Source organism: Ursus maritimus, unplaced genomic scaffold (assembly GCF_017311325.1).
Source record: "Ursus maritimus isolate PB19 unplaced genomic scaffold, ASM1731132v1 scaffold_18, whole genome shotgun sequence".
NCBI lineage: Eukaryota > Metazoa > Chordata > Mammalia > Carnivora > Ursidae > Ursus > Ursus maritimus.
The window spans coordinates 26,184,575-26,211,330 of NW_024424230.1; the positions used below are offsets into that span (position 1 = coordinate 26,184,575).

At 42.1% G+C, this 26,756-nt stretch overlaps 1 protein-coding gene across 1 annotated transcript in view; it reads right to left on the reverse strand.

Moving 5' to 3' along the window:
* KATNAL2 (katanin catalytic subunit A1 like 2) overlaps positions 1–26,756 on the reverse strand; it is a 63,962-nt gene that overhangs the window by 18,871 nt on the left and 18,335 nt on the right. The window contains exons 2-12 of the mRNA XM_008691668.2: positions 21,849–21,919; positions 19,004–19,170; positions 17,625–17,667; positions 14,567–14,684; positions 13,322–13,420; positions 11,181–11,279; positions 10,900–10,977; positions 7,580–7,678; positions 5,506–5,569; positions 5,190–5,308; positions 4–95 (exon numbers count right to left, since the gene is read on the reverse strand). Of these exons, the coding sequence (XP_008689890.1) occupies positions 4–95; positions 5,190–5,308; positions 5,506–5,569; positions 7,580–7,678; positions 10,900–10,977; positions 11,181–11,279; positions 13,322–13,420; positions 14,567–14,684; positions 17,625–17,667; positions 19,004–19,170; positions 21,849–21,919 (1,049 nt within the window). The remainder of the gene's footprint in view (positions 1–3; positions 96–5,189; positions 5,309–5,505; positions 5,570–7,579; positions 7,679–10,899; positions 10,978–11,180; positions 11,280–13,321; positions 13,421–14,566; positions 14,685–17,624; positions 17,668–19,003; positions 19,171–21,848; positions 21,920–26,756) is intronic.

The window sequence follows — 26,756 nt, forward strand, 5'->3', positions numbered from 1 at the left end:
TACCCAGGAGCCGTGCCTCTCTGACTCATCACTGACTCCAGCTCGTCCAGGAAGATGGTGGAGGGGGCGTGATAGCGGGCAAGTTCAAATAACACCTGGGTGGGAGAAAAGCAACCATGTATTCAAATTCATATACTTAAGTTCAAGTTCACTGATACTCCCAGAGATTAAAAGCTTAGGATGGCTGTAATATTAAGCATTTATGCTGCACTCTCTTCTTTCACTATAACTTTATAATCATTGCAATTATTTCCCCTTAGCAGAACCCCATGGATGGTCCAATTATTTCCATTTATCACTTGATAAAATTAGAGCAGAGAGAGTTAGTGGTTAGCTCAAGGTTACTAATCATAAATGGGAGAGCTTAAGATATAATGCAGTTCCTGAGCTCCTAGTCAGTCAGTTAGCCCCTGAGACTCCCTGACAATCACATGTTCCATATGGACGGCAAAAGCCTTAGAATGTGTAAAGTCATTTGATGATTTTCCCTTAACCTTTAGGGACAATGAGGGTTATTCTCAGAAGGAAGAACTGTAGCGAGATGATACAGTTCCAGTCATAGGTAACAAGACTGAAGAATTTTGCCCCTTTCTGCTCCCCCAGTTACTCCATGGGGTCCCCATACCACTTCAAACACTGTTGTTTGGTAGGCTCAGGTACTTGAAGGCAATTCCCAATTGACTAAAATGTTCCATTCCAAAATAAAATATTATAGACTGAACAAGAACAGGAATGCAGCCAGCAAAAGAACAGACATATAAAAACAAAATAAAGAGCTCTAAAGGGAGATGTGGTGGTGATGAAAAGAGTATAAAAAACTAAACCTTTTTTTTTTTTTAACCTTGAAAGTGATCTCTTGAGCACCATATACAATTCTTCACTGGTTGATCGGAGAAAGCAGTAGAGATTTAGAAAAGAATAGAGGTTCTTTAATAGGCATAGGGGATTTATTCTCCATGTCACTTAGCACTAGCAAAGCATCACAGAACAAATAAGAGGAGAAGAGCCCAGAAAAGGCCAGATTGTGGTTTTCATGAGTAGTGGCAGGTTATCCCTTACAGGTCTCCCTGTCACTGAGCAGGAAATTCCTCACCTTCACCACTGCGTGCATGTATGGGGCATCCGTGCTCGTCCGCAAGTATTTTCCTTTCACAGAATCCTATTTCATATTGGCCGAGACAATTGGCTCAGCCTAATGAACTGAGAGAACAGTGTCAGTGCTGGGACACGCATCACAAATGCCTTTTAGACACAATAGAGATCCTCTCATTAGAAGCCAGTAACTTGTTTTCCTAATCACACACCAAAAAAACCCCAAAATAACTGATAATAAGGATGATTACAACAGCAGCAATCTACCCAATGAAAAGTGGAATATCAGAACTCTTTAATAGAACCATTTATGTTTTTAAGGTGCTCGCTAACGTGCAGAGAGACCAAGAGGCTCTACAAGACCAAACATCCAGTTGGAAGGAGAACCACATCTGGAGCCTATGTCTCCATATTGACCATGCCACTGCTCTTTCCAGTGCCAGAGAATATATAGAATTCCGGGTAAGTGCTCTGGAAGCATTAGTCTAAAATTTTCAAAAGTACCTGGAGGAAGTTAAATCATATGATTGGGGGGCAAGGGGGAGGGTGTTGAAAGATGTAAGCACCAACAGGTGTGTGCATTTGCTAAAGAGACCACTCAACTATTCAATAGCATCAATTCCTAGGAGGCAAGAACATTAGGAGGGGAGGGAGGAACACAACCCAAGGGTTCCCTATAAATAACTCTAATTGGAATAGAAAGAGAAACAAATGGTAGGAAAGTGTCTCTGATTTAGAGGAAGGTCCTGAAGGGCTCTCTTTATCTGAAAGCTTCATAGTAAAGATCTTGACAGCATGACCAAGACTTTCCAGGTGAGGATCTTTCCAAGAGCTCAGAAAATAAGTTCTGAAAGGATAGAAGATGAGATCCTTCAAGGTTAGCAGAGGTTATCTGTTTTCCTCTTGAATTATTTTTTTAAATATCCAAAGCCAAAAATGCATTTCGCAGAAAATAAGAAATACAAATATCTTCTAAACCTATAAAAAGATGTTCATTTGAATTAAATGCATATTTGAGCACTGAAATATTAATCTCACTATCAGATTGGCAAAGATTTTTTTTTAAGATTTTTTATTTATTTATTTGACAGAGATAGCCAGCGAGAGAGGGAACATAAGCAGGGGGAGTGGGAGAGGAAGAAGCAGGCTCCCAGCGGAGGAGCCCGATGTGGGACTCGATCCCGGAACACTGGGATCACGCCCTGAGCTGAAGGCAGACGCCTAACAACTGCGCTACCCAGGCGTCCCCCCAGATTGGCAAAGATTTTTAAATTTTGGTACTACACAGTGTTGGCCAGGGTGGGGGAAACAAACACGCATATCACTGATGGGTGCGTAAGCTGGTGCAATGCTATTGTCAGGCAATTTGGTGATCAGTGATTTTTCATTCTCTCTGACCTAGCAACTCTACTTCAAAGAAATTGTCCTACATTACTACATATGCAAGGACATGTATATAGTAAGATTGTTTACTGTAGCTTTGTTCACGATAGCAAGAGACTAGAAACAACCTAAATGTCCATTAAGAAAAGACTGTTAAATACGTTTTGGTATACTCAGGCAATGAAATGCCAAGCAGACTTATAAAAGAACTGTTCTTCTATAATAGTGTGGAACAATAGCCAAGTTATATTGTTGAGTGTGGAAAAAAAAAAAGTATAGAAGGGTATGTGGAATATGTTCCTACTTGTATTTAATAAGGAAGGGAGACATAGATGAAGTTGTTGGTATTAATATAGATATAGATAAATGCTCTGAAAGGCTGCACTCGCAAACTGTAGTAGTTGCTTCTAGGGAGAGGGCTCAAGGGTCAATATTCCCTTTTGTACCTTTTTTTTTTTCAAGAATACTAGTTATATATTTTTTAAAGATTTATTTATTTTAGAGAGGAAAAGAGAGGGAATGTGGGTGGGGGAGGGGCAGAGGAAAAGGGAGAGGGAGAGAGAGAATCCTCAAGCAGACTCCCTGCTGGGTGTGGAACCTGACATGGGCTAGATCCCAGGAACCTGAGATCATGACCTGAGCTGAAATCAAGAGTCACCCGCTTAACTGACTGAGCCACCCAGGCACCCCAACACTAGTTATTTTTTTAAAATATATGGTAAAGGAAGGGGAGAAATTGGGGGAGGAATCATTTCCTCGCCCTTAGAATTCTAACAAAATAATACTGAAGCAAAGGAAAACTTTCGTTATATAAAATGTTCACACAGAATGGAGAGTCCTTGTTAAATGACTTTTCTGGCTATCCAACATTAAACAAGACAATTCTTTTAGTAGTTTCAATCTTCGTTAAGAATATTCATAAAAGGGGCGCCTGGGTGGCTCAGTCGGTTGAGCATCTGCCTTCGGCTCACGTCATGATCCTGGGGTCCCGGGATCAAGCCCTGCTTCCAGCTCCCAGCTCCTCAGGGAGTCGGCTTCTCCCTCTGCCCCTCCCACTGCTCATGCTTATGCTCTCTCTCTCTGTCTCTGTCTCTGAAACAAATTAATAAAATCTTTAAGAAAAAAGAATATTCATAAAATATTTGAATTTACTCTTCTGTTTAGGGAAGTCCTGTCCAGGGAATATAATGTAATCTTTCTTTGAGCATCTTGCAGTGTTTTGTGCTCACAGTTGTAAACACCACTTTTCATGACAGGAGAGAATCTAAACTGATTCTGGGGGCATCTCATAAAAGTTTTATTGTTCCTCAGCACATAGAAATGGAATGTTAAAAAAAAAGAGTCTTCATGGGGTGCCTGGGTGGCTCAGTCGTTAAGCGTCTGCCTTCGGCTCAGGGCGTGATCCCGGCGTTCTGGGATCGAGCCCCACATCAGGCTCCTCTGCCGGAAGCCTGCTTCTTCCTCTCCCACTCCCCCTGCTTGTGTTCCCTCTCTCGCTGGCTGTCTCTATCTCTGTCAAATAAATAAATAAAATCTTTAAAAAAAAAAAAAGAGTCTTCAAGCTAATGATGATTTTATAGTTTAGATTTTAGCTAATTGAAATCAAACTAACCAGAATCACACAGAACCCACAAACTTAGGAACAGGTTAAGTTCCAACCCCACCTTTAGACCTGGCACTAGGGTAGACTCAAAGAACAAAGAAACAGATGTCAACGTGGGTTTCCACGAATTACAATCTTGAAAGAGTGATAAGAATTTATAAAAACTTACACATTTGAAATAACTTGAGAAAAGTATCAAAGTAATAAGTAATAGGTCATTTTAGGTAAATCAATCCTATAAAAATATTCTATTATGACTTCCAAGTAAGCCATAATATTTTGAAAATGAGACATTCCAAGGGAATGTAACTTAAGCATAATATTTTCGAGTAATTTCTTTTCAGAAAATATATAGTATTTACATTGACTTAGTATTGATTACTTACCAGTCATTCTATAGAATTCAACAGTTTAACAGGATTTCTGAGAAGGGCCCACCTTACATTGAGGTGTAAATCATAAACAGATATTCTCTTAAGGTGACCAGACAGTATAGTAAAATTTTTAACATAAAATTTTATATTATATTTTATATAAAATATTTTTTACATTTTCTCCTAAGGAGAGGAACAAATTGTAAGGCTATGGAGCACTTTGGAGGAAAATTGCTCAGAGCATCTGAAAAAATAATTGTTTTCAATTTCTTGATTCTTTCTGAGAGTATCTGGTGTAGGGACTAGCATATGGTAGTAGCCTCTCAATAGATGGTAACTGAATGTACTGTAATAATAAATATAATAAATAGATAATAAATATAATAAATAAGTAATAAATATAATAAAATATAATAAATTAATAATAAATGCTTCTTGAATGAAGAAAAAATATCATAAACAACCTTTGTCCCAGTTTCCATTCCTAAACTACAAGAATCAAAAAAGGACTATTGGTCACATTCCCAAACGAAAGGAGATCATGTTTTGCTAATGGGGATAGGATTAAAATCCACATATAATAGTCAATCCATCTCCTGGGCTTTTGGTAATCAGAGTCCAGGATAAATTCTAACACATAAGTCACTTAAAAACAAACAAGGTCTAACATCATTCTGCACCACTGTATTTGCTGGAGCTTATTCTAAACAAAACAAAGCAAAATCAAGAATTCCTACCCGAACAAGTTTTTCTGAATCCCCTCTCCATTTGCTGACGATGGTAGATGCAGAAATGTTAAAGAAGGTGGTTTTGCACTCCGTGGCCACAGCTTTGGCCAGTAAAGTCTTTCCTGTGCCTAGAGACACATGGGGATAAAACATGAGTGACCCCTGAACTCCATTCCTCTGCTCACAGAGAGAAGTCAGTCTCACAAGTGAAAAAGGAGGTGTTACCCACGGTCCTTAGCCCCCCCGGCCTGAATGAGGACAGTAGGGCAATTCATCCTCTGCATATACACTGAGTATCAAGACCAAAACAGAAAGATTCCTTTACCTGGAGGGCCATACAGCAGTAGTCCTTTCCAGGGGGAAAGGATTCCTGTAAACAGCTGTGGGTACTATGGAAACAAGGAACGAAGATGAGGTTTGGCATCGGTATGTCAGCCTGCACACCCTTAGCACAAACAAAAGAAGGAGGCTGGAGTGAAACCCAGCACAGCTCAGAGAGTCAGGTCTTCCTTTTCTGAAGGCTGGCTGCTTCCGTCTACATCTTATTGACCCCAGTTTTGCTTTCACACTTAATAGCAATTCCTGGCTGAATTTTTGTGGCTTTTTAAAAGAGCAATTTTTTTCTTTTCTCAAGAAAAGAAAGTCATATGTAGGTACTTTCCCTCTCCATCACCGTAGTTATTTCCTACATACATAACATCATTTCCCCCCGGCGTTCTACGTACAGGGTATTTGGCAATCTTTTGAATGTTGTGAATCAGGAATGCCTTTTAAGGTAAACACTAAAACCAACAAACAAAGGTGTATGCAAATAAAGCTATGGCAAAGCCTGATTTAGAAGCTGGGAACATTCAATGCTGAATGCATTATGAGACACTGACTCCACACAGGACATGCACGGACTTCAGGGATTCTCTCCCATTAGATCAAATTCGGACAGTCTGGAGGGTAGGTAGAGTGATAGAGAACAAGGGAGAAGGAAGAACAACAGTAAAATTATAACCAGCTAGTAGTTTCTTGCTGATGCTAACACCAAAATCTCGACGCCATCACATTTGAACCTTGTAGCACCATGGAGATAACATATCCGGAGTTTCAGTGAGAGGTTCTATCCTGTCCCAGGAGACTTGTACCGTACAGCCACTCAGAGGAAAGGGAGAATAAATTTCTACTAATTCTGAACGCCAGTAGATTTCTTACCCCCATGTCTGAACACAGGAAGAAAGAGGGAGAAAGACCATCCAAATTTATTGATTTTTGTCTCATTAGACTAGAAGCAGCCAAAAATCAGGGGCTGTGTGGGCTCAGTGGTAAGAATAAATAGATTATTCAACGCGATAAATGTGTTATCTTGACTGCGGGAGATTACAGAAAATGGCCACAAATGAACTGCAGCTCCTTCCACCGAAAGGCAGAGCATCTTTCTCCGTTGCTTGAATCTGAACTTGGCCTTGTGACTTTGGCCAATGAGACATTAGCAAATATAAGAAGAGACTTGAAAATATAAGGACTATAAGAAGAGACGTGAGAAATGCTGTTGGATTGGGACCTGCCCTTTCTTGCTTCTGTCTGGGAAGTCTGTGCCGCCACAGGAACGAGACTGGGCCTGCCTGCTGGAGGATGAAAGGCACGTGGACAAGTCTCTGTTGTCCTGTCTATTCCAGCCAGAATCAGGTGGAAAAGAGATGAGCCAGCCCAGCTGAGCCCAGCCCAGACTGCCTACTGCCACAACTTTGCACAAATAAATGTTGTTTCAAGGCGTGAAGTTTTGGGGTGGTCTGTTATACAGCCAAAGCTATGCGGTACACAGACCTTCTCATCACCACAGTTGTAAACCCAACGTGGAATGTCTTGTTTTTCTATTTTCCTTCCTGTTTCATGAACCACTCTGCACAAAGACTCGTCGGGGAAAATCAGTGAACATAACACAATGGCTTTACTGGCCAGTGCCCTGGAAGGGGCTGTCTAGTCTTTACAAAGAGTCAAAAGCAAAACCCCAGATGATGGGGGTTTTGGGGGGGAGTGGTAAGGTCTATAGAAACAAAGTGAGAGGCCCTCTCCTACAGGAGGCATTTCTACTATAATAAGTATATTTTTCGGGAGGCAGACTAATTTGAACCAATCTATGATAACCGACAAATCATATATATTAGAGTCTTGGGTCTTAAACGACACTTGAACAGACCCCTGCCTTGAACCGAAATGTAACATGATTTCAAAATGCCTACAATGGCTGGGCCTTGGGACTCCGGTGTTTAACCAATTATTGTGGGACACAGGCAAAAATCAACTTGGTGACAGAAGAACATCCTGTCCTCTCTTCCTGATGGGTACATGACATACAGTTTGTCCAATGGATAATGAACAGAAAGAACCCCCGAGAGGCTTCCCATCCTTACCCTGATAGGGTACACAACAGCTTCTTTGACTAACTGCTTGGCTGCATCGAGTCCAATAATGTCATTCCACTTTATGTTTGGATTATGGAGATAAATGTCCTGCAATGCACATTTGATCATTTTGTTAAAACTAATATTTTCCTCCACAGCTGTAATAAACACAGGAGCAGCAGAATACTTGACTTACAATAGGACATAAAGTGCTGGTGATAACAACTCTTCATATTAGATGTATGTATATATACACATTGTAATTATGGGCTAGTTCACCAAATGGATGCCATGAACATATTCAGTGATTTTCCCTGAAGAAGAGATTGATGAGATAATATGGTACTTTTAAGAGGAAACAAAATCTCCTAACAATGGACTATACCTGTCTTCAGTCAATAGCAAACCAGGCTGATTTATGACTGTAATCAAAGAAGCTACAGAATATGCCTTCAAATTACATTGGCTTTTACTGCAAAACAGAGTTCCTAGCCAGTGCCTGGCCTCGCTTGCTCCTTGATCTTGCAAACGCTTTCTTAATTTGTGGCCTAAAAGAGATAATGCTCCTCTGAAACCAATTTCTCTTTTTCCCTAGTGATGTCTCCCTACTTTCCATCAGGAGCAATTGCTTCTGCAAAATTGAAGGAAGGCAGCAAGCAAGCAGAGGTGCGGTTGGCCCTCTCCTAGTGGAGCCCTGTAGCAACCATCTGGGGCAATCAATTAAGGTAGCTTTTACCGATAACTAATTTACAGTTTCCAAACTTCAATTCCACAGGACGCCTCAGAACAGCCACATAGGGCCTTTCTCAGCAGGAGCTGTTCCAGGCATACTGAGTATCTAGTGTTAGATCAGAAAAAGCTTCCTTTTAAAAGTCATTCTGAGTGACTACAGAACAATCTGGAAACTATTTTTATATTCACTTATTTTTTTTAAAGATCTATTTATTTGAGAGAGAGAGTGTGGGCACCTGGATGGGGGGAGGGGCAGAGAGAGAATCATCAGGCAGACTCTGTGCTGAGCGCAGAGCCCACCGCAGGGCTCAGCCTCATGACCCTGAGATCATGACCTGAGCTGAAACCAAGAGTCGACACTTAACTAATTAAGCCACCCAGGCACCCCTATATTTATTTAATTTTTAAATAATACATACACATGGTTCAAAATATACAAATATGTTTTTTCAGTGCTGGTGAGATGTTATGTCCCCATCCCTGTCCCCCATTCTCCCACATCCCTCCACCATGGCTGACCACTTTCATTAGAGAAAATATTCATACAAGTGATTTTGGTGGTGCATAATAGACATGATCCATTGATACAGCGACAGAGAAAGGACTGTCTTCCAAAATCTTGGGAGAATGCCCCCTATCTTTAGATTGTGGATCTACAGGCTAGCCCACCGCCCTCTCACATTCTTATTACCACACTTTCTTAGGAAAGGCTTGGCACAGAGTGGGGGATTCGTCTACCTTGGAATTCAAAGCATCCACAGATCAGAGCAGTATTCCTTGCCCTCTTCTAGAGCTGATATTGAATTCCACATAGCAGTGTTTAATTTTCCAATAGGAAGTTCCTCCTTATAGCAACAAAGTTATCAGTCATGAGATGGTGATCTCCCCATCACTGTAAGCAGTCAAGCAGAGACTGGATGAACTACTTCCCATGGTACTGTAGAAAAGATGCCCAGTGGAATCATTTCAGGCCACTTCTACTCTACAACTCCGTCATCTCTAGTCATGTTGTCTTCTTGCAGAAACAGTAACAAGACTATTAATTTTTATGGGCATAAAGATTGTTTTTCTCTGCTCTCCTTTGCATCCTAATTACCACAGCCTGGCACAGACCTCATCGTCTCTCACTGGAAATAACTTGAAAGCTGGTCTCCTCATCTCCATTTCTTTGATATCCATCCACCACCCTGTCATTAGGACAGACTAAAAGCACATTTGAGTATCCCATTCTCCCGATGGACACCTTTCAAAGATTCCCCATGTCCTGTAGGCCACTTCCAATCCTGGGTTAGTGTTCCTTTACTCAGGAACTCTGGCCTCTCTCTGCAGCCCTATTATTCCCCACCACTCCTTGTGGCTCATTCAGCTCAAAGTTGTACAATTTCACAGGTATGTTGTTTGGCCTAGAACCCTCCTCCCTCCCTCTTGTGCATTTTCATGTGCCTATTTCTTGTGTATCTTCTTCCCTAATGCTTTCCCTACACTTTGGCACAAAATACCCCTCCTTTATGTTCTCCAAGTGCACCTTACCCATGGGATGAGAGACTCTTAAAGGCAAGGACTGTGTCTGATTCGTTCATCTTTGTGTTTCCAGCCCCCAGCGCATGCTTGATAGCTAATAGGTGCAGTAACAGCTGCTAAACTGAACAGCCAGAGCTCGGGAACCCTTAATTACTTCAGAATAGCTGTGCATTGTTGGGAGCATATTAAACATATCTCTGAGTCTGCCTAGGTTTCAGTCTTTCCTTAAATATGAGATTGCTGGATATCAGATAAGTACCCTGTAACTCAGGAACATTTTCTGTTCCCAAGAAACTTGCTCAAAGTCATATGGCTAGAAAGAGAAGGATGTAGAAATCAAATCCAGCTCAACTGAATACAGAGCCAGTGTCGTTAACCATGACACTTCACTGCTTTTAAATTCTGGAGGGTAGGGAGGTGGGAGGGGTTGGGGTAACTGGGTAACAGGCAGTAAGGAAGGCACATGACGTGATGAGCCCTGGGTGTTATATGCAACTGATGAATTACTGAACTCTACATCTAAAAGTAATGAGAGCCAACTGTATGTTGGCTAATTGAATTTAAATTTAAAAAAAAGAAGAAAATAAAATAAGTGAATTCTGGAGGGTAAGCTTAAAAATCAGTAGTCCAGATGACAAGCTCTTTCCTACTAATTTTGTTTTGCATGGAAATTTCCAATTATGAAATTGTCAGACTCCCAACATATCTGTTTCTAGACTTTGACCATTTAAACAAGACACAGGCATGCTCTTTCCTTCTCTAAGAGGCTTTCTTTCCTTAACTCTTGGCTCTGCTCTAAAACCTTTCACCTGTCCCTTCCCTTCTAAGTCTTTTTCCCTTTTGGTTTTCTTGGCCTCTGTAGTGAGATGGTGGGCTTTTTGTATTGTAATTTTATGATTCTATAATTTATTTATCATGCATTATTGTGCCTCTAAACAATATGAGTGCCTTTGCAAGTGGGGGCACTTTATAAATAAATGATCATATTTATTGTTATTAATAAAAGAAGCAGCCCACAATGCTCCAGAAGCCCCAATCCGCCTCCGTAAATTTGTGAATTGAATATCAGATCTTACCCGGCTCACCACGGCTGCCAGTTCTCGCATCTCACTATTCATGCCAATAAATGCACTCAGAGGTTTCAACAATCGTTCCTGACGATGGGAACAGAAAGCTTTACGTTACATGTAATATCACTCATAATTTAGAAAGCAAAATGGGCGGATCTCGGTGACATAACTGGTGGCAGGTTGCTGTGACCTTCGATTTGATCTCAAGGTTTCTCTGGACTCAAAATTATATTTCGGAAGTTCATCTGGGTGTTGGTAGTTTGCAATGTCATATCTTAGCCACTTACTGAGGGGTCTGGGTTACAGTCAAAGCTGTTCAAGCCAAGTTCGCTGGTTGCTCCTTTGATGGCATCTGTGAGCAGCCCTCGGAAGTCAATGATTTGGCCCTGAAAGGGAGTCATTGTTATTTACACCATTAAAACATGAGGGAAGACTACCCCTAATAGCTCAGCTTCAGTAAATCAAGGCACATCTATGTACCTTGGTATGTAGGGCAAACTTCAGGTGAGGCTTTCAGAAGAACCTGCGCTAACTGTGAACGAGGTGACCCTCAAGTTGGGCACTCTAGAAAAAAAATTAAGTTGCAAATAAACTCCTCAGAATGAAGTTGGTTTGCATGAAAATTCACAAGCAATTTTAAGTTCCTGACACCACGCCCCCTGCTTCCTTACAGGTCTGTTGCCCCTACATTGTCTGGTCCTTTGAAACATCCCCCACACAGGAAGAACGCATTGGCGTAAGAGTAACGATAGCTCCCACTTACCATCACGTACATTCTTCACTCAGTAGAGTGCCAGCTAACAAGTGGCTTAAGGCCAGGATTCAAACCCAGATATCTGTCTCCCGTACTCCTCCCAGTGCCCCCTTGTCTTCCCCACAGGGAGAAGGAAAAGGCAAGGTTGCATGCAAAAAACGGTAACAGCAGCAGTAGCCAGTGCTTACTGAGGCATGTTATATGCCGGGCACTATGCTAACGCTCTCCACTCATGATATTTAAAGCAGGCACTGATTATTTCCATTTTCCAGATAAGAGAAATGAGGCTTGGCAAGATTGAACAACTTGCCCAAGGTCACACAGCTGGGAAAGTCTGAGCAGGGTTTTGAACCTAGGCAGTCTGACTAGTGCGTTTAAGAACAACATACCTACTAAATTTGTAGGGGAGCTCAGGAACCCTAAAGCTAGGGGCCCTAACATTGCAATCAATGATAGACCCATTTTGGAGATGGGCCTCTGGCCACATACCCTCATTCAGTTTTTGAACATCTGTAATGCTGGGGAGAAAACCATCTGTGTTTTACCCGGAAGACACGTCTGCTGGAAAGAGAATTTATAACTAGACTCCTTCCAAGGTTAAGTGCTGGGTTAAACAGTCCCTTCCTTGTGACCTGATCAGAAACAACTATTCATATCAATGTGAGATGTTCACGGGAGAACCTAGTGTCACAAAATTCCTAGGCGAAAGTGGCTGAAAACACAATGAAAGTAGCAGAGGTGAACCAGGAAGTATTTCTCCATGGGAGGCACTAATCCGAATGCATCATCTCCAGCAATCACCCATATAATTGAGGCCCTTCAAGGAGCCAGTTCAGTCCAATGAGAGTTCCCTTGATTTCCAGGGAGATGCTCCCAGCTTCCCCTCCAAGCACACACAGCCAGAGTCTACCCAAGAAGAGCTGGCCGAAGGTAAATCTGAAGTCCTATAGTCTGAGAACTTGCCCAAAGAAAGAAAGATGGCTCTTACAAGAAATACAACCCCAGAAGTTACAATCAAGAGAAACCTGTTGATGTCGATCCTGCTTCTTCGCATCTCCAAAGGACATGGTTAACCTGCTTTTTGCCTACATCCTCCCAATCTGAGTCTCTTCTATTTGAGCAGCTCTTATTTATAAATCAAGACACGAGGTTCATTATGAAAGGGGTAGAGATATCTATTAGGAACAAGATCCACCCTATTTCCACTGAGGTTTCATGGTTCACATGAAATGACATTTAAGCCTAGAGCTACACCCCCAGGGAGGAAAGGTGTCACCACTAGTCAACTACCAGACGGGGAGGAGAAGGATGAGGATGCCGCCATGACTCCTTCAATAATGCAGAACACCGACATTTACCATTTCAGTCACAGGATTTTTAAGCTGACAATGACGTTAGAAGCCATCTCTTCCAAACCCCTGAGTTTACAAATAGGGAGACTAAGCTTCTTAGAGATGGGGCAGTTCCTTCAAGACCATTCATCCAGAAAGGAGATTCAGACCAGAACCCCAGGGCTCTAATCCTCATCCAGTGCTCTTCGCAGCTCATCTCACAGCCAGTCTCTGACCATTCTGCATTAGCTTTTCTATTTGACAACAATAGCATTTTTTATTTTCATTTTTAGAAAGAAAAGGGAGTTCGCCTTTTGGTGCTAGGTTCATGAATTTCACTTACTTTTTGTGGGCGGACATTTTCTTCTCCACTGCCTTTGTTGATTCCTGATATACTCAAGCCAAAGTCAGCACTCTCTATGTGAGAATTAATGACAGCCTCCTGAAGAAAGAGGAAGACAGGGAGAAGGCAGCCATGGAACACAAGTTACAAATGCCCGTGGAAACGGCCTATTCTATCGTCCAAAATCACACACTGGGTATCAGTTCAGTGAATGGGAACCCTGTGTGTAATTCGGCCACTTCTGTGCTGTCCCAACAAGATGAATTCACTGCCTGCCTGTGCCATGTGGAAGGAGCTGTCACTGGAAGCCGTGGGCTTCAAGCAGCTTTTCCAGTGGAGGAAACCATGGTGCCTCAATTCAAACCCACTCACTGGCTTGTCTTTTCTCCTGTGGCCAGAGGTGTTCGATGCCGGGAGTGGCTGAGTTTGGAGGTGGAGCAGAGTCAATAGTCAACCAGCCACCTGTGGAACTCTCCTGCCCCACCTCCACCTCCCTTCTACCTGAGTCAGACTACACGGCCAGAGGTGTACAACCAACCTCTCTGAGAGTGAGAGATTCCTTCTGACAATCGAGTTTCATGATTATTCCTTTCTATCCCACTGGGCATCTCTGACATCTATTCTTCCCATTCCTTTTCACAATATCAACTGGTTTTCTTTCCACTGAAACCTGGTATGTTTGTCCTAACCCAGGAGGTTCTAGGGATGGATCCCCTGAGTCAAGAGCCATTGATTTCACCCACCTGCTGGGCTCTCTCCTCTTGCTGCCCACCTTGTCCCCAAGATTGTCCAGTGTGAAGGTCTGGAGTGGGGACTGACCTTGTGTGCTGTGGAGAAACCCAGCCATTCCTGAGACTATTCCTGGCCTAATCTTAGGAGCCCGGGGATGTGCTTTGGGACAGGAAGACTTGCCACCTATGGTTACCTCAAATGGGATGATTTAGCATTGTAGCAACTAGGACCCCTGCTCTGACTGGGCCCAGGGCTCACACCTCAAAGCCTGTCACACAGCACTCTGACCAGGGGAAAGGCTAGGGGGAGGAAGGAGACCTCCCACTCAAATTTTAAAAACATTAGGAAGGCTAGAGATTTGCCTGTGGTTTTAATCAAGAAGAAAATCTACAATTTAACAAAATCACATAGCATTTTAAAAACATAGGTCCTTAAATAAATAAATGAGACTTTTCTTGGAGCTATTTCTCAGCCACCTGCAATTTTACCAGTGCCAAGCAAAGCTGTCCAGACCTGTTTAGGATGCTCCTTATGGAGGGATTTGGCATCCCCTGATTTCCCCACTGTGGTTCTGGACCGTGGCCTCTGCTGACTGATCTTGGGAAGATTTTGACAACTGTCGCTCATCACCCTAGGGGAGGAACAAAGACCTTGGAGGAAATTATTCTAACCACTTAATTTGAGTTAACTAAACAACTTGTGTACCACATTTTAAAAAAGAGTTCTAGAAAGATAGGCACCTGTACCACAATTGGGTCCTTCCATCTTCACTGCCCTCCCACCCCGTCCATCCTGGCTCTGACTTGCTCCAGTCTACCCCTTGGGTTCCTCCAAGACCAGGCTAGAGGGTCCGCCTCCTCCCGGAGGCCCCTGCCCTCCTCTTCATTTTCCCTCATGCCACCTGGCTCCAGCCCTTCTGCACATAGGTCTGTATTCTCAAGAACTCATGACTTCACAAGCATTTTTACAACTTTTCTTCCTACCTTCCTTAAAGAACAGTATGCAGACCAGGGGTTAGGTTGTGGGGAGGAAGGAGAAAGCCTAGGGATTTGCCAGCGGTTTTGATCTGGTGTGCTGGGTATACCTAGAGGGGACTTGTGGAAGGGAAGCAAACCTTACCTCATCACATAAGATCTTCATATTTGCAAAACAAATATTCACCAAACATTGTTCATTTAAAGCAAAACAAATTGATGGGGCTGGAAGTGAGATAGTGGCTACGCCTGGTGGGGATGGGGAGTATTGTCTGGGAAGGGAGCCTCCTGGGGGTGGGGTGCAGGGATGGTGGTATCTGTGTACAAATGTGTTTGACTGCATACATGTTATATATGTCATATACATCAATGCAAAAGTAAAATAAATTTGTACATGAGGTCCTCACCATGAGATCTAAAATTCAGTGTTGCAATATTGTTAGATAGGAGATGACATCAGAGAGAGGCAGGACTGTTTGGGGGGGCACAACATGAACTCCCACATCAGAAGCTGTTTGGTTTTCTCAGTTCATTTGTCCTTACACATGAAATGTGTTTGCAGGAGTTTCACTGGAAACATTTCTCCCATATTCTAAGGGGTCTCAGAGAGCAGCTATTTCTCCATTTCTTTGTGGGAAAGAAAAAGTTGTTTGTGTCTAATATAAACAGATAGGTGTTTGGCCAGCAAGACCACCCACACCAATAATACCGCCAGTATCCATACACGGTGACCCCACTGTTGGCCCACTGGGGTGAGTGTCCTAAGAGGTAGACAGCACTTGTTTTTCATCTGTAAATAAGGAATAAAAATGCCTGTCCCTTGGGCCTTTTGCTGGCACAAAAATGAAATATCTATGAAACGAATACCAAACATTTTACAAGTGCAAACCCTTAGGAACAGCATTGATTTAAGTGAAGTGAGGTCATATATATATATAGTTAAATTTGCCCAACGTCACTGTGGGGCAGGCAGGGGCCTTGGAGTCTGTCTCCCCACTTTGATTTCCCTTTAGAGGCAAGTGATTCACAGAGTTGCTTTAACACGATCAAAGACAAGTGCTTCATGTGCAAAGCAGTGCAATTCATTTCCCGTCAGCTCTAACGATTGTAGAATTCTTCCTAATATGGAACCAAATTCACCCCGCTGTAACTTTAGTTGCCACTCCCAGGTGTGCCCTGTGGAATACTACGAAGAAGGCTCAGCCCTCTTTAGAGAGTGAAACTGATACTGTGTCGTTCTAGGGCCACCTCCTCCGCGTCTTCCATTCTTCGAGCTAAACATCACCAGCTGCTCCAATCATCTTTAAGGTTACCAGATTCATCCTCATCCTGGTCACTTTTCCAGTGTCCACTGTCTTCTAACCAGAATAGAGTCAACTCCTATTTTGTGGACACTGTTTTTCTATCATTGAGGCCTGAGACCACGTTGGCAATCATATCGCATTGTTGAGTCACAGTGCATCTGTTGTTAACTCAAATTTCCGGGTCTCTGATTTTGTAATGAGGGAGCTATTTGTTTTTAATCTTTGGTTAGAGCTTATACCTTATTTTGGTAAATTTCATCTTATTATTTTGGGCCCATCATCCAAATTGTCAAGATTTTTTCGCATCCTAGTTCTGCCATCCATCACATTAAGTAACCATTCCTCCATTGGGTCATCTGCAGATCTGTAAACTGGGAACTTGCTCTCTGGTGTGAGATGTGCAAATGAGGAAAAGGTACTTTCATTTGTTAATAGCCAATCTCATGATACAACCTCTTTCAATAGATACCTTCAATGACAGAATTATAAACCCACAGCGTTCATTACTTTCCTAATTATCCTTCTTGACTCCAGCCATTTGCTGTCTGACCTCTGTGCTTGCCAGGTACAAGCATTTACTCAGAGAGGAGCTGAAGACACCCAAGCTGTCAAGCTCCATCCCTAAAGAGAAGCAAAGTGCTCGGAAGACACCACTCATGGAACGTTCTGCCAGGTAGGGAATGCTGGGGACGTTCCAGGCAGAAGCGTGTGGCTGAAAAATAATCAGAATCCAAACGCATACCAAAGCTGGCCTTTTAAAGTGCTGCTCACCGTTTCTGTTCTAAAGTAGTTATCGTTCATTGTCAGAGTCTGACTAGCTTTATGGAAACTATAAGTAAAAGGATAACACTTTGGTCAAAACAATAAAACTGTCCCTAAAGAATAGCACGAAGCCAAGGTGGCCTCAGGCAGAGCATTGTTGAGAGTATTATCATGAAGCATGTGTGGGTGTTCCCTACGTGTGGGGACCTCACTTTGTGTCAGAAAATTGCTCCAAGCTGGTGAGTAGCAGAGTCAGGAATTGAACCCCGGATCTTTTCACAGCACAGAGCCTTGAAAGAGCACCAGTAAATGCAGTTATTTGTGATAAAACCAGGAGAACCAACAGACAGTGACCCATATCCTGGACATCGTAAGGTGAGGAGAACCCATGGCTGGGCCCACCAAGGTCACATGATCGTAGTCTGCAATTGCTGGTAGACAGACATGGAGCTGAGCTGGAGAATCTTCTGGAAAGCGATCCCACAAACTCCTACAGTTGAGTTGGTCAAGATGAATTACCATTCATTTTACCTTCTGGTCTTCCCTCCACTTCTCTGTGGTAAATTATTTTCAGCTGTGGTGAAACAAATATTGGGAGGAAAAGGAAAGAATTTAATTTTTTAAGAGAAAGTGATTTGTCAGGTATGTTTGTCCTTTCACATTGTTCTTAAAATTTGTGCTACAGCCTTGTGGAATGCAGGAGCTCTAAGCTATTCTCATGTAGAAAGAAGTGAAACTACCAGAAAAGACAAAGAAGCTCACGTTTCCCAAGCATTTCCACACAGAGGCGGACCCCAAAACCCTCAGATATGAAACGTGTTAGAAACCGTGAACCTGGTGGTGACTTCACTGTGGGCCAGGTGACAGTAACCATTTCAAGTTTTCATGTACTTGACACCATTTTGCTGTGGTCTGTAGGGACACCAGGGTGATTGCATGGACACTTATCAGTCATACTCTGCCAGTTTACCTTAAAATAAACACATTGTGTCCAATATCCCAGGAGACTATGGTTCTAAGTTAGATCAGAACCAGCAATCTAGAAATTAGATCACATGAGTGATAGGTCAGGTTGCCCAGTGGCTAGGCATCAGTGCTTTCTCTGCCAAAACCCAGATCCAACAACCAGCCAAGGACATGGAGCTCTGAACGCTGCACTGGAAAGGAGCTCAGATAAAATATCCCTTCCAGCTAGGAGATTCACCCCCGGCTATTTTTAATTGACATTCCTCTTGGTTTCCTGGTCCCCACATGAAATGTTAAAGTCTGTGGCTTAACAAGTGCCTTATAAACAGGACAATGATCTCCCTTGGTTTATAATTACTTCCCCCACTTACAGACTTCTAAGTCGATGTTACTACAAAACATGGGGCCCTCACTGTAGATCTTTCCTCCAGCCAGCCTCCTTGACTGCTAACCTATACTGGGTCTTTGCATTATATTGATCATTATCTGGATTGATGGCTTTCAAAAGCATTTCATTATCTATACATGAGCTATTAGCTTCACCAATACTCATTTTCATGTTATTTTCGAGATAGATAATAGGTCTTCCTAACAACAACAACAACAAGTCTTCTGTCATTTATCCTCTTCCAACAGCTCTTGCCATCTCTAAAGAAATGAAAGTAGTATTGGTCTTCTAAAAAGTACCTGTGATACACTGAGGTTTTGCTTTCCTTGTCCTAAAACATACATTCCTCGAACAAATGCCAACATGGCTATAGGGACATTACTGCCCAGACGATCATGTTTACATTATCTGTACAGGATCTAATAGAGGATACAGTCTTTCTGGTCTATTCTTTCAGTGCAGGGTGGCAGTAGCATCTATCTGGGAACACAATGAGGAAGAAACACTGGTCTTAAAGATGAAGAGAAAACCTTATTTCTAGAAAATAGCCATGTACCTGTGTCTGATGCCTTTTTGACAATTTTGGGGTATTTCTGAAATTTTACAAAGTAATAGCTCTCATATTCCATCAGAATAGTTTCAAGGTCAACGTTGTCACAAACTTCAAAGCGTCGTAACCCCAGTTTAGTTTCTTGCTCCAAAGCTTTGGCTGCATCGATATATCTGGCCATTTCACAGAAGAGAAAAACAAAACAAAAAGCATTTTACTGGGTAAAATGAATAAAGGCAAACAGGCATAACAAGTCCAAAGATGTTCGATACAAATAGTAAGCTTATATTAAGTAGTACATTGGACAACAGTTAGAATACATGAGGTTTGCCTATAGAGTAAGGAGCCCCACATACAGTAAGGATATGCACGTAGTGTTTTTCAGAGCAGTTGCCTCAGGAAGCTACATACTTACTCTAATGGTGTCATCATTGTTCAAAATATTTTTGGAAGTGCTTAAAAGTCAAATATGTAAATCAGCTAAGAAAATGTCTTGTGCTTTACTTTTACTCATTTTTAGCCTAAAGTGGGTCTGTGCCCAACTCAATTACCTCTTTATTCACCAGCACTCATTTTAGATAATATCGGGCACTTGATAAACCCAAATTCAACTCCAAGACGCAAGATTTGCCACGATTTTGTAGCAATTGAAAAGGGTAGGTCATGAGTTCTGAAGGAAATTCCAAAAATATGTTGATCAGTATCATTGAGGGAAATTAAGTATAAGAAGACATCATCGGCTTGGATGTATTATTTCTGGTGATTTTTTCTTCAGTCACACATTACACTAGAAGCTGACTGTGAATGTAAGCGCCGTCTTCACCAGGGGTACGTCACTGCCGTTTTTAATCTGTTCAGTTGTAAGGCTGTCCAACTTAAGTGGTTTTAGCAGTAAAAACATGCTTTGTCTCACAATCCTCTGAAAGTGGAAAGACTTTCCAGGTCTTAATTTTAGCTCTTGACTTCTTATTGAAACCAATGACTCTCTCCTGAAAAGTGTGCAAATATGCACAAATTAGCATACAATTTCATCCAAGGATCTCAGATTAAGAATTCCTGCCGCAAGGTAGAGATCTTGCTATTTGATTCCAATCTGGCAAAGTAGGAGAAAACTTTATTATGCTCTCTTCCCTGCCCCAGATTCAGGTCAGTTGGAAGCTTGAACTTTCTTAAATGAGGTTGCCATGATTATTTCCAGTGACCTTGCTAATTTTAAAGAAATTGCAAATGTCCATTGACAGTCAACATCTGGTCTTTCTGTTTGCCTAATCATTCCACTTAGCTCATGCTCACTCTTCCTTCCTTCCTTCCTTCCTTCCTTCCTTCCTTCCTTCCTTCCTTCCTCTCTGCACCTGCCTAGAATATCCTTGTCCATCATGTCTGTCTATCCGTATTCTATACATTTTTCAAGACCAGCTCACATCACCTTCTCTACAAAGCCTTTTCTGATTGTTTATTCCACTGCACTACAATCTATCCTCTTTGCGAAGATAACTTCTTAATATTTTGTTAAAGGTAGGTCTACTTTCCTGACAGTTTACTTTTCATCTTGACAATCCACTCATAAGTATCTTAACCAGCGGGTTTCAAGAAAATGATCAACTCTAGTAGAATTTTCATTAATTCGAGATGCAAGGGGCCATCTTGTGGCAGAAAGGGGAAATGCATGCCCTGTAAATACACAGTAAGCCCTGTAGGAGAGGGGATAAACTATGCTGACTTTGCTTTGTCTTTTTGTTTTCGCAGGTCTTCCTGATACAGTGTCTTGGCACGGTTGATATCGGGGGCTGGACAACTGTTGTGGGTTGCTGTCCCGTGTGTTGAAGGATGTTTAGCAGCACCCCTGCCCTCTCGCCACTAGGTGCCATCGTGGCAGTCAAAAACGTCTCCCAACATTGCCAAATGTCCCCCAAGCAGCAAAATCACCCCAGTTGAGAACTGCTGCTTTAACTTGAAAGTTCAAGACCTAAGCCTGAAACCCAAGTATATTCTTCCTGGCTGAAACTTGGAAAGAAAGGAAACTTGAAAGTAAACAGTGGATGAGCTCTGTTCTTCACAAAACCCAGAACACCAGCGGCCTTCATTGTAAGGGCTTACACATTTCTAAATCAGGTAGGTGGCCAAACGCAAATGCTTCCCAATTTCCTCCCATGTCAGTTATCGAATGGCATTGCTCAGAAAAGAGAGTCAAGCACAGGTCATCAGGTAAATGCGATACCTTTATTTTGAGGGAAGGAGAATTGAAGAATAAGAGCGTTATCTCTGTGTAGATACCCAGCAGTGGGACCCCGGGCATCTCATTTGATAGGCCTGAAACCTGAAGGGGGGGCGGTATCTCAGGAACTGGGTAGCTTTGTTAAAGTTTTCAAATGCGTAATGGGAATAATATCTATGTAAATAAGGCAATAAAAGTATGTGTCTGGGTTGCTGAATGTGGGGGCAGGGATAGGCAGAGCACAAGGGATTTTTAGGGCGAAGCTATTGGATATGATACTACAATGCTGGATACGTGACATTATGCATTTGTCAAAGCTCATGGAATTATACAACCCAAGAGTAAACCCTGATGGAAACTATGAGTGTCAGCTAACAATAACATATCAAGATTGGTTCACCAGTTGTGACAAATGTACCACGCCAACCTAAGATGTTAATAATAGGGGAGACTGGCTGGGGTGGGGGGATTCCCAGTAGATGGGAACTCTCTATACTTCCTGCTCAGTTTTTCTATAAATAGAAAACTGCTCTAAAAAATAAATTCTATGAACTATTTTGATAAGGGTATATCTGGAAGAGAGGGGGTCAGAGAAAGAGAGGAATCATCTCTGTAAATATTTGTAATGTAACATACCCTTCTTGTGTTAAGTAGTGCAAAATCAAAATAAGAAGATTTTTTCGTCGTGCTTCTGTCCTCATCTCGCACTGTGAACAAAAAGGAAAATTTAGATGGGATGACAATGAGATAGAACACTCTTTTTATAGCAATAAACCCTTGAAGGTAAATGTAACCTGTCAAAACCAAGAAGCATGACTCAAAGGCTGGAAGGCAGCTTGACGTCTCTAAGGATATATAAAGTTATTTTCCACTGTCTTCTTCTTAGAGCTGCCTTCTCAATTGTAAACTGAAGGTATGATGATTTAAATTAGAATTGCGCTTCACTAGTCAACCTCTTACGGCCAAGCTAACTGGCATTTTATTGCTCTTAACTGCAAAGAAGCAAATATATGCACTCCTGTTTGGGCCAGGTTAAGGAAAGTGATGGTAAAGAGAGACTCATGAGCTAGAAATCAGCTCTGACATCGCGGGTACTGACCTGCTAGGACATCTTGGCTTCACTCAGAGCCCCACCCAGTCCCGGCACAAACGTGGCCACGAGTTCCAGCAAGCCATTCAGCAGGTGACTACACAGCCAAACATTGAGAAGATCCCCTCAGAGGAGCAGAGGCCAGAGAAGGGAAATTCCCGCGTAATAATGTCCCTATTCAAACTGGATGCATCTGTGCATTTATTCAGTGTTCGTGTGCTACGTTTACTTATCTGGTATCTCAAACTCCCCTGAAACGTATTCATAAAATACCTACTTTCAGTAATACGTCCCTTACTTGAGACCAGCTTACCTAACATCTTTATCTAAGGACAATACAGATAAGAACTGGATAAAAGCAAAAGAGGCCCCTGAGTGGCCCAGATCATAAAATCTGTACGCAAACACTCACGCTCATGGCACACACAAAAACTTTTCAGACATTCATCCAAAGCTTTCTAAAAATTAATGTAATGAAATTAAAATGTGCATACAGCTATTTAAAATTCAAAGAGTACTATAAATTATTTTTCTCCTTACATTGTTTTGTTGTGCTGAACATACGTGACATACAGTACCATTTCAGCCATTTATACGTGTTTGGTGGCATTAAGCACGCTTATACTGTTGTGCAGCCATCACCACCATCCATCTTCAGAGCCTTTTTATCCCTCCCAACGGAAACTCTGTATTCATTAAACAGTAATGCCCTCCCCCCACCCCCTTAAGCCCTGGCCATTGCCATTTTACTTCCCGTTTCTATGAATTGGCCTATACTAGGTACCTCATGGAAATGGACTCATACAGTATTTGCCCTTTGGTGTCTAGCTTAGACACTTAGAATAATGTCATCAAGGTCCATCCATGTTGTAATATGTGTCCAAATGTTTTCCTTTTTAAAGAAAAACAATAGTCTCTGCCCCACTCCACTACCCCACCCCCCACTCACTCCCTAGAGGCAACAACCTCAATTACTTGAGCTGTTTCTTCTATTTACCTCCATGTTTCTAAATATATCAGTGTTCCATGATACTTGAATATTAGGCATTAACTAGTCACATCCAGTTAAGGTAGATGAGAACTAAGCTGTCATCCAACTTCTCACCCTCCCCTCCCCTTACACGGATATCAGTGTTCGGTGATTCTATTATTGTAACCATGAAAACAATGTTCACTGCTGAGTCAGAAAGTACTTTTCCACTTCTGTACATTATTTTTCTTGGGATGGATAATTGCCTCATTTTTTTTTAGCTTGGTTACTTTTCTGCATACCTATTGCTAATTTTCAAACACCAACACATCTCTAAAGGGGATGTATCACTTTCTGCACCATCAAATACATCAGATAATGTGTCATTTACACCCCCCACCCCCCCAAGGCTTCCCTTCAATGCAATAGCATTGTCTCAGAATGCGAGACAGGGAAGAAGTCTCAGGATTGCTCTGGGGAACTTCTGTTGCTTTAGCCTGTGTGTATATGTGTCGGGTCCCAATCTAAGATGTCTTACGGTTGGTCACGGTCATAGTGTGAAAGCTGCCACACAAAATGACATTATCCTGATATTAAGATGTTCAACTCCGGCGGTGTTTGCTCATCTTTCTGAGGATGTTGACATGACTCTTGAAAGAGACTGAAACCTTTCGAATTTACCGTATTAGTAACCGACTTTGGTAGTCGAAACCTACCCTCCCTCCCCCCCCTTTTTTTTTTTTTTTTGAATTTGCTTTGCCTTGCCTCTAGTGCCATCTAGTGCATTAGGAGGGGAAGCACTTCATGAAATCCAGGTTAGTTCCAAATTATTATTCACATAATAAAGATGACAGTCATCACAAAATTCAGTCCAAATCAAGCTTGCAAAATAAAAAATATAACCACCTGTTAAATAAGCAGTGATAAAATTGATAGGCTATGTTTCTAAATATACAAATTCTCAAGTTCACGCTTGGGGTTTTGATTCAGAATTTTAAGAGTCTAAAAATTACTGGGAGATCATTGAGTCTCAGGAACCCAAGATCCAGATAAATTAAAGGATTTGCTCAAAAGCCTGTAGAATTGAGATCAGAACCCAGTGCTCTTCTCCCCATCACTTCCTCTCCTGCATTCACCCCCTCCTCATCAATCTCCACTCCCACCCCTGCACATTAACCACAGACTAGAGAGAAGCTATTTTAACTTGCCAAAATCCGTGTGCCACATTTGCTAAAATCAAACAATTGTGGTTACCAGACAATCTTTCTTAGCGGACCTCACATGGTAATGCATGAATGGTGTCTCTTACAAGAGCCATGAGAGCCCTGTCTACTCAGAGGGACTTCGCTGGACACTGACTAGTGCCATTTCCAACCGGACAGTGTTTTGCAAACTGTGGCGTGCTGTGCCCGTGGCAGGGTCAGTGATCGGTGGGTGCTCAGCAGCTGTTAGTTGCTTTGTTCGTGTATTTCACAGTCTCTCCATCCTTCGCACTGGAAGCACGTGCTTCTTCCTAAACAGGCACAGATAGATGCACGTGTTCTCTTATGAGTAGGATGCTGAGAAACATTAGCTAAGGAGGGTTTTGCCTGTGCTCCTCAGGACTGCTCACACTACACTCAGTTTCGCTGATAGCTCTGAATTTCCTGAAGATGAAGGTCTGGGTAGCGCCAGAAAACTTATTAGGGGAACAGGAAAAGATCTTGGGAGAGAAGTTTCTTTTTTGGGTTTTTTTTACAGATTTTTTATTTTAGATGTCAGAGAGAGAGAGAGAGCATAAGCAGGGGGAGTGGCAGGCAGAGGGAGAAGCAGGCTCCCCACTGAGCAAGGAGCCCAATGCAGGACTCAACCCCAGGACCCTGGGATCATGACCTGAGCCGAAAGCAGACGCTTAACTGACTGAGCCACCCAGGCATCCCGGCAGAGATGTTTTTAAAGGGGGATAGGGGTGGGGGTAATCGGCTGGTTCAGTGGGTGGAGCGTGCAACTCTTGATCTCAGGGTCGTAAGTTCGAGCCTCACATTGGGCATAGAGCTCACTAAAAAATAAAGAAAAAAGAAGAAAAGAAAAGGGGATGGGAGGGCAGAGGAGGATGGAGGAATGGGGATGGGTAACAGTTAAGGGGTACAGTTTCTTCTTGGGGTAGTGAAAATGTTCTGAAGTTACCATGCTGATAGTTGTATCTCTCTGTAAATATACTTCCGGTGAGTTGCATGGTATATTAATTATATCTCAAAGAAGGCTGTTTTAAAATGCCAAAAACAAATGGAGAGAGGTAGAGAAAAGAAGGCTAAAATGAATGTAAATAATTTGAGTAACTTTTTTACCCTGATATATAAAACAAATGGTCCGACTGAAAAATGGAAATCGTTTCATGCAACATTTTGGAGTGATTCAAATGGAAGTGGTGGGGAGAAAGAGCTGCTTATCGCCCACACCCCCGTGAGAGCCTGCTCACCAGGCTGACAGCAGAGCCTGGTCCCATCGTGGGCGGGGCTGCCGCGGGAGCGCCTTTACCCGCTCCAGTGACTCAGCTAGCGAGCGAGCCCCGTCAGCGCGAGCCCAGGTAGGACGTACCGGGCAGAAAGGAAAACGCAAAACCATCCAGAAGGTTTTCATTTCCCTTTGCTGTAGACTTTTTCTTTTTGGTTTTGTCATCATTGGTCATGCACATAAAAGTTGAAGAAACCACCTTAAGTGTTATTAATATTTCTTCAGTTCATTGGACAAAAATAAGCTGCTTTCAGTAAGAATCTCCAATTTCTTTAAATGCAGAAATCTTAAAAATGTTATCCAGATAATACCCAGGCTGGGCAAGGTGTGAAAGAACATGCACTCCGACATAACTGGTGGAAATGTAAACTAGTACAACCTTTTTATAGAGCAAATTGGCAAGATCTATCAAAATGAAATATGCACGTACTCGTTGACCCAGCAGTTCCACTCCCAGCAATGTATACTATAGGAGATCAATTATAGTAGATTATAGAAATAGTCCATGTATGCACAATGATTACTGTTTAAGGATGTTTAATACAGCATTATTTGTATTCGCCAAAAAAAATTGGAATTGGCTATAAGTGTCCATTAGTGGTTAAATAAGTCATGGCACGAGCTCACTGTGGAATGCTATGCACCAGCCAGAAGAATGAGGTTGGTCTATATACACTGGTGAGGAAAGATTCTGGAGACATCGCGTCTTCTCTCCACCCACTCACTGCCTGCCCCGAATATTATGTTACTCGGGGAAAGAAAGTTTAAAATACAAGCTTGAATTAAATTTAACAAAGGAAAACTTCAAATAGTACAAACGGTTTAAAAAGCAAAGATTCTCTCTTCATGTTATCCACTATTTTTAAATTCTTGTGCAACGGTTCAGAAAGGAATTACGAATATATCAAAGTACGTATGTACCACTTTTTAAAAATTTACCAAAATGGAATAATTTTGTTTATACTGTTGGACATCTTGCTTTCTCACCCCA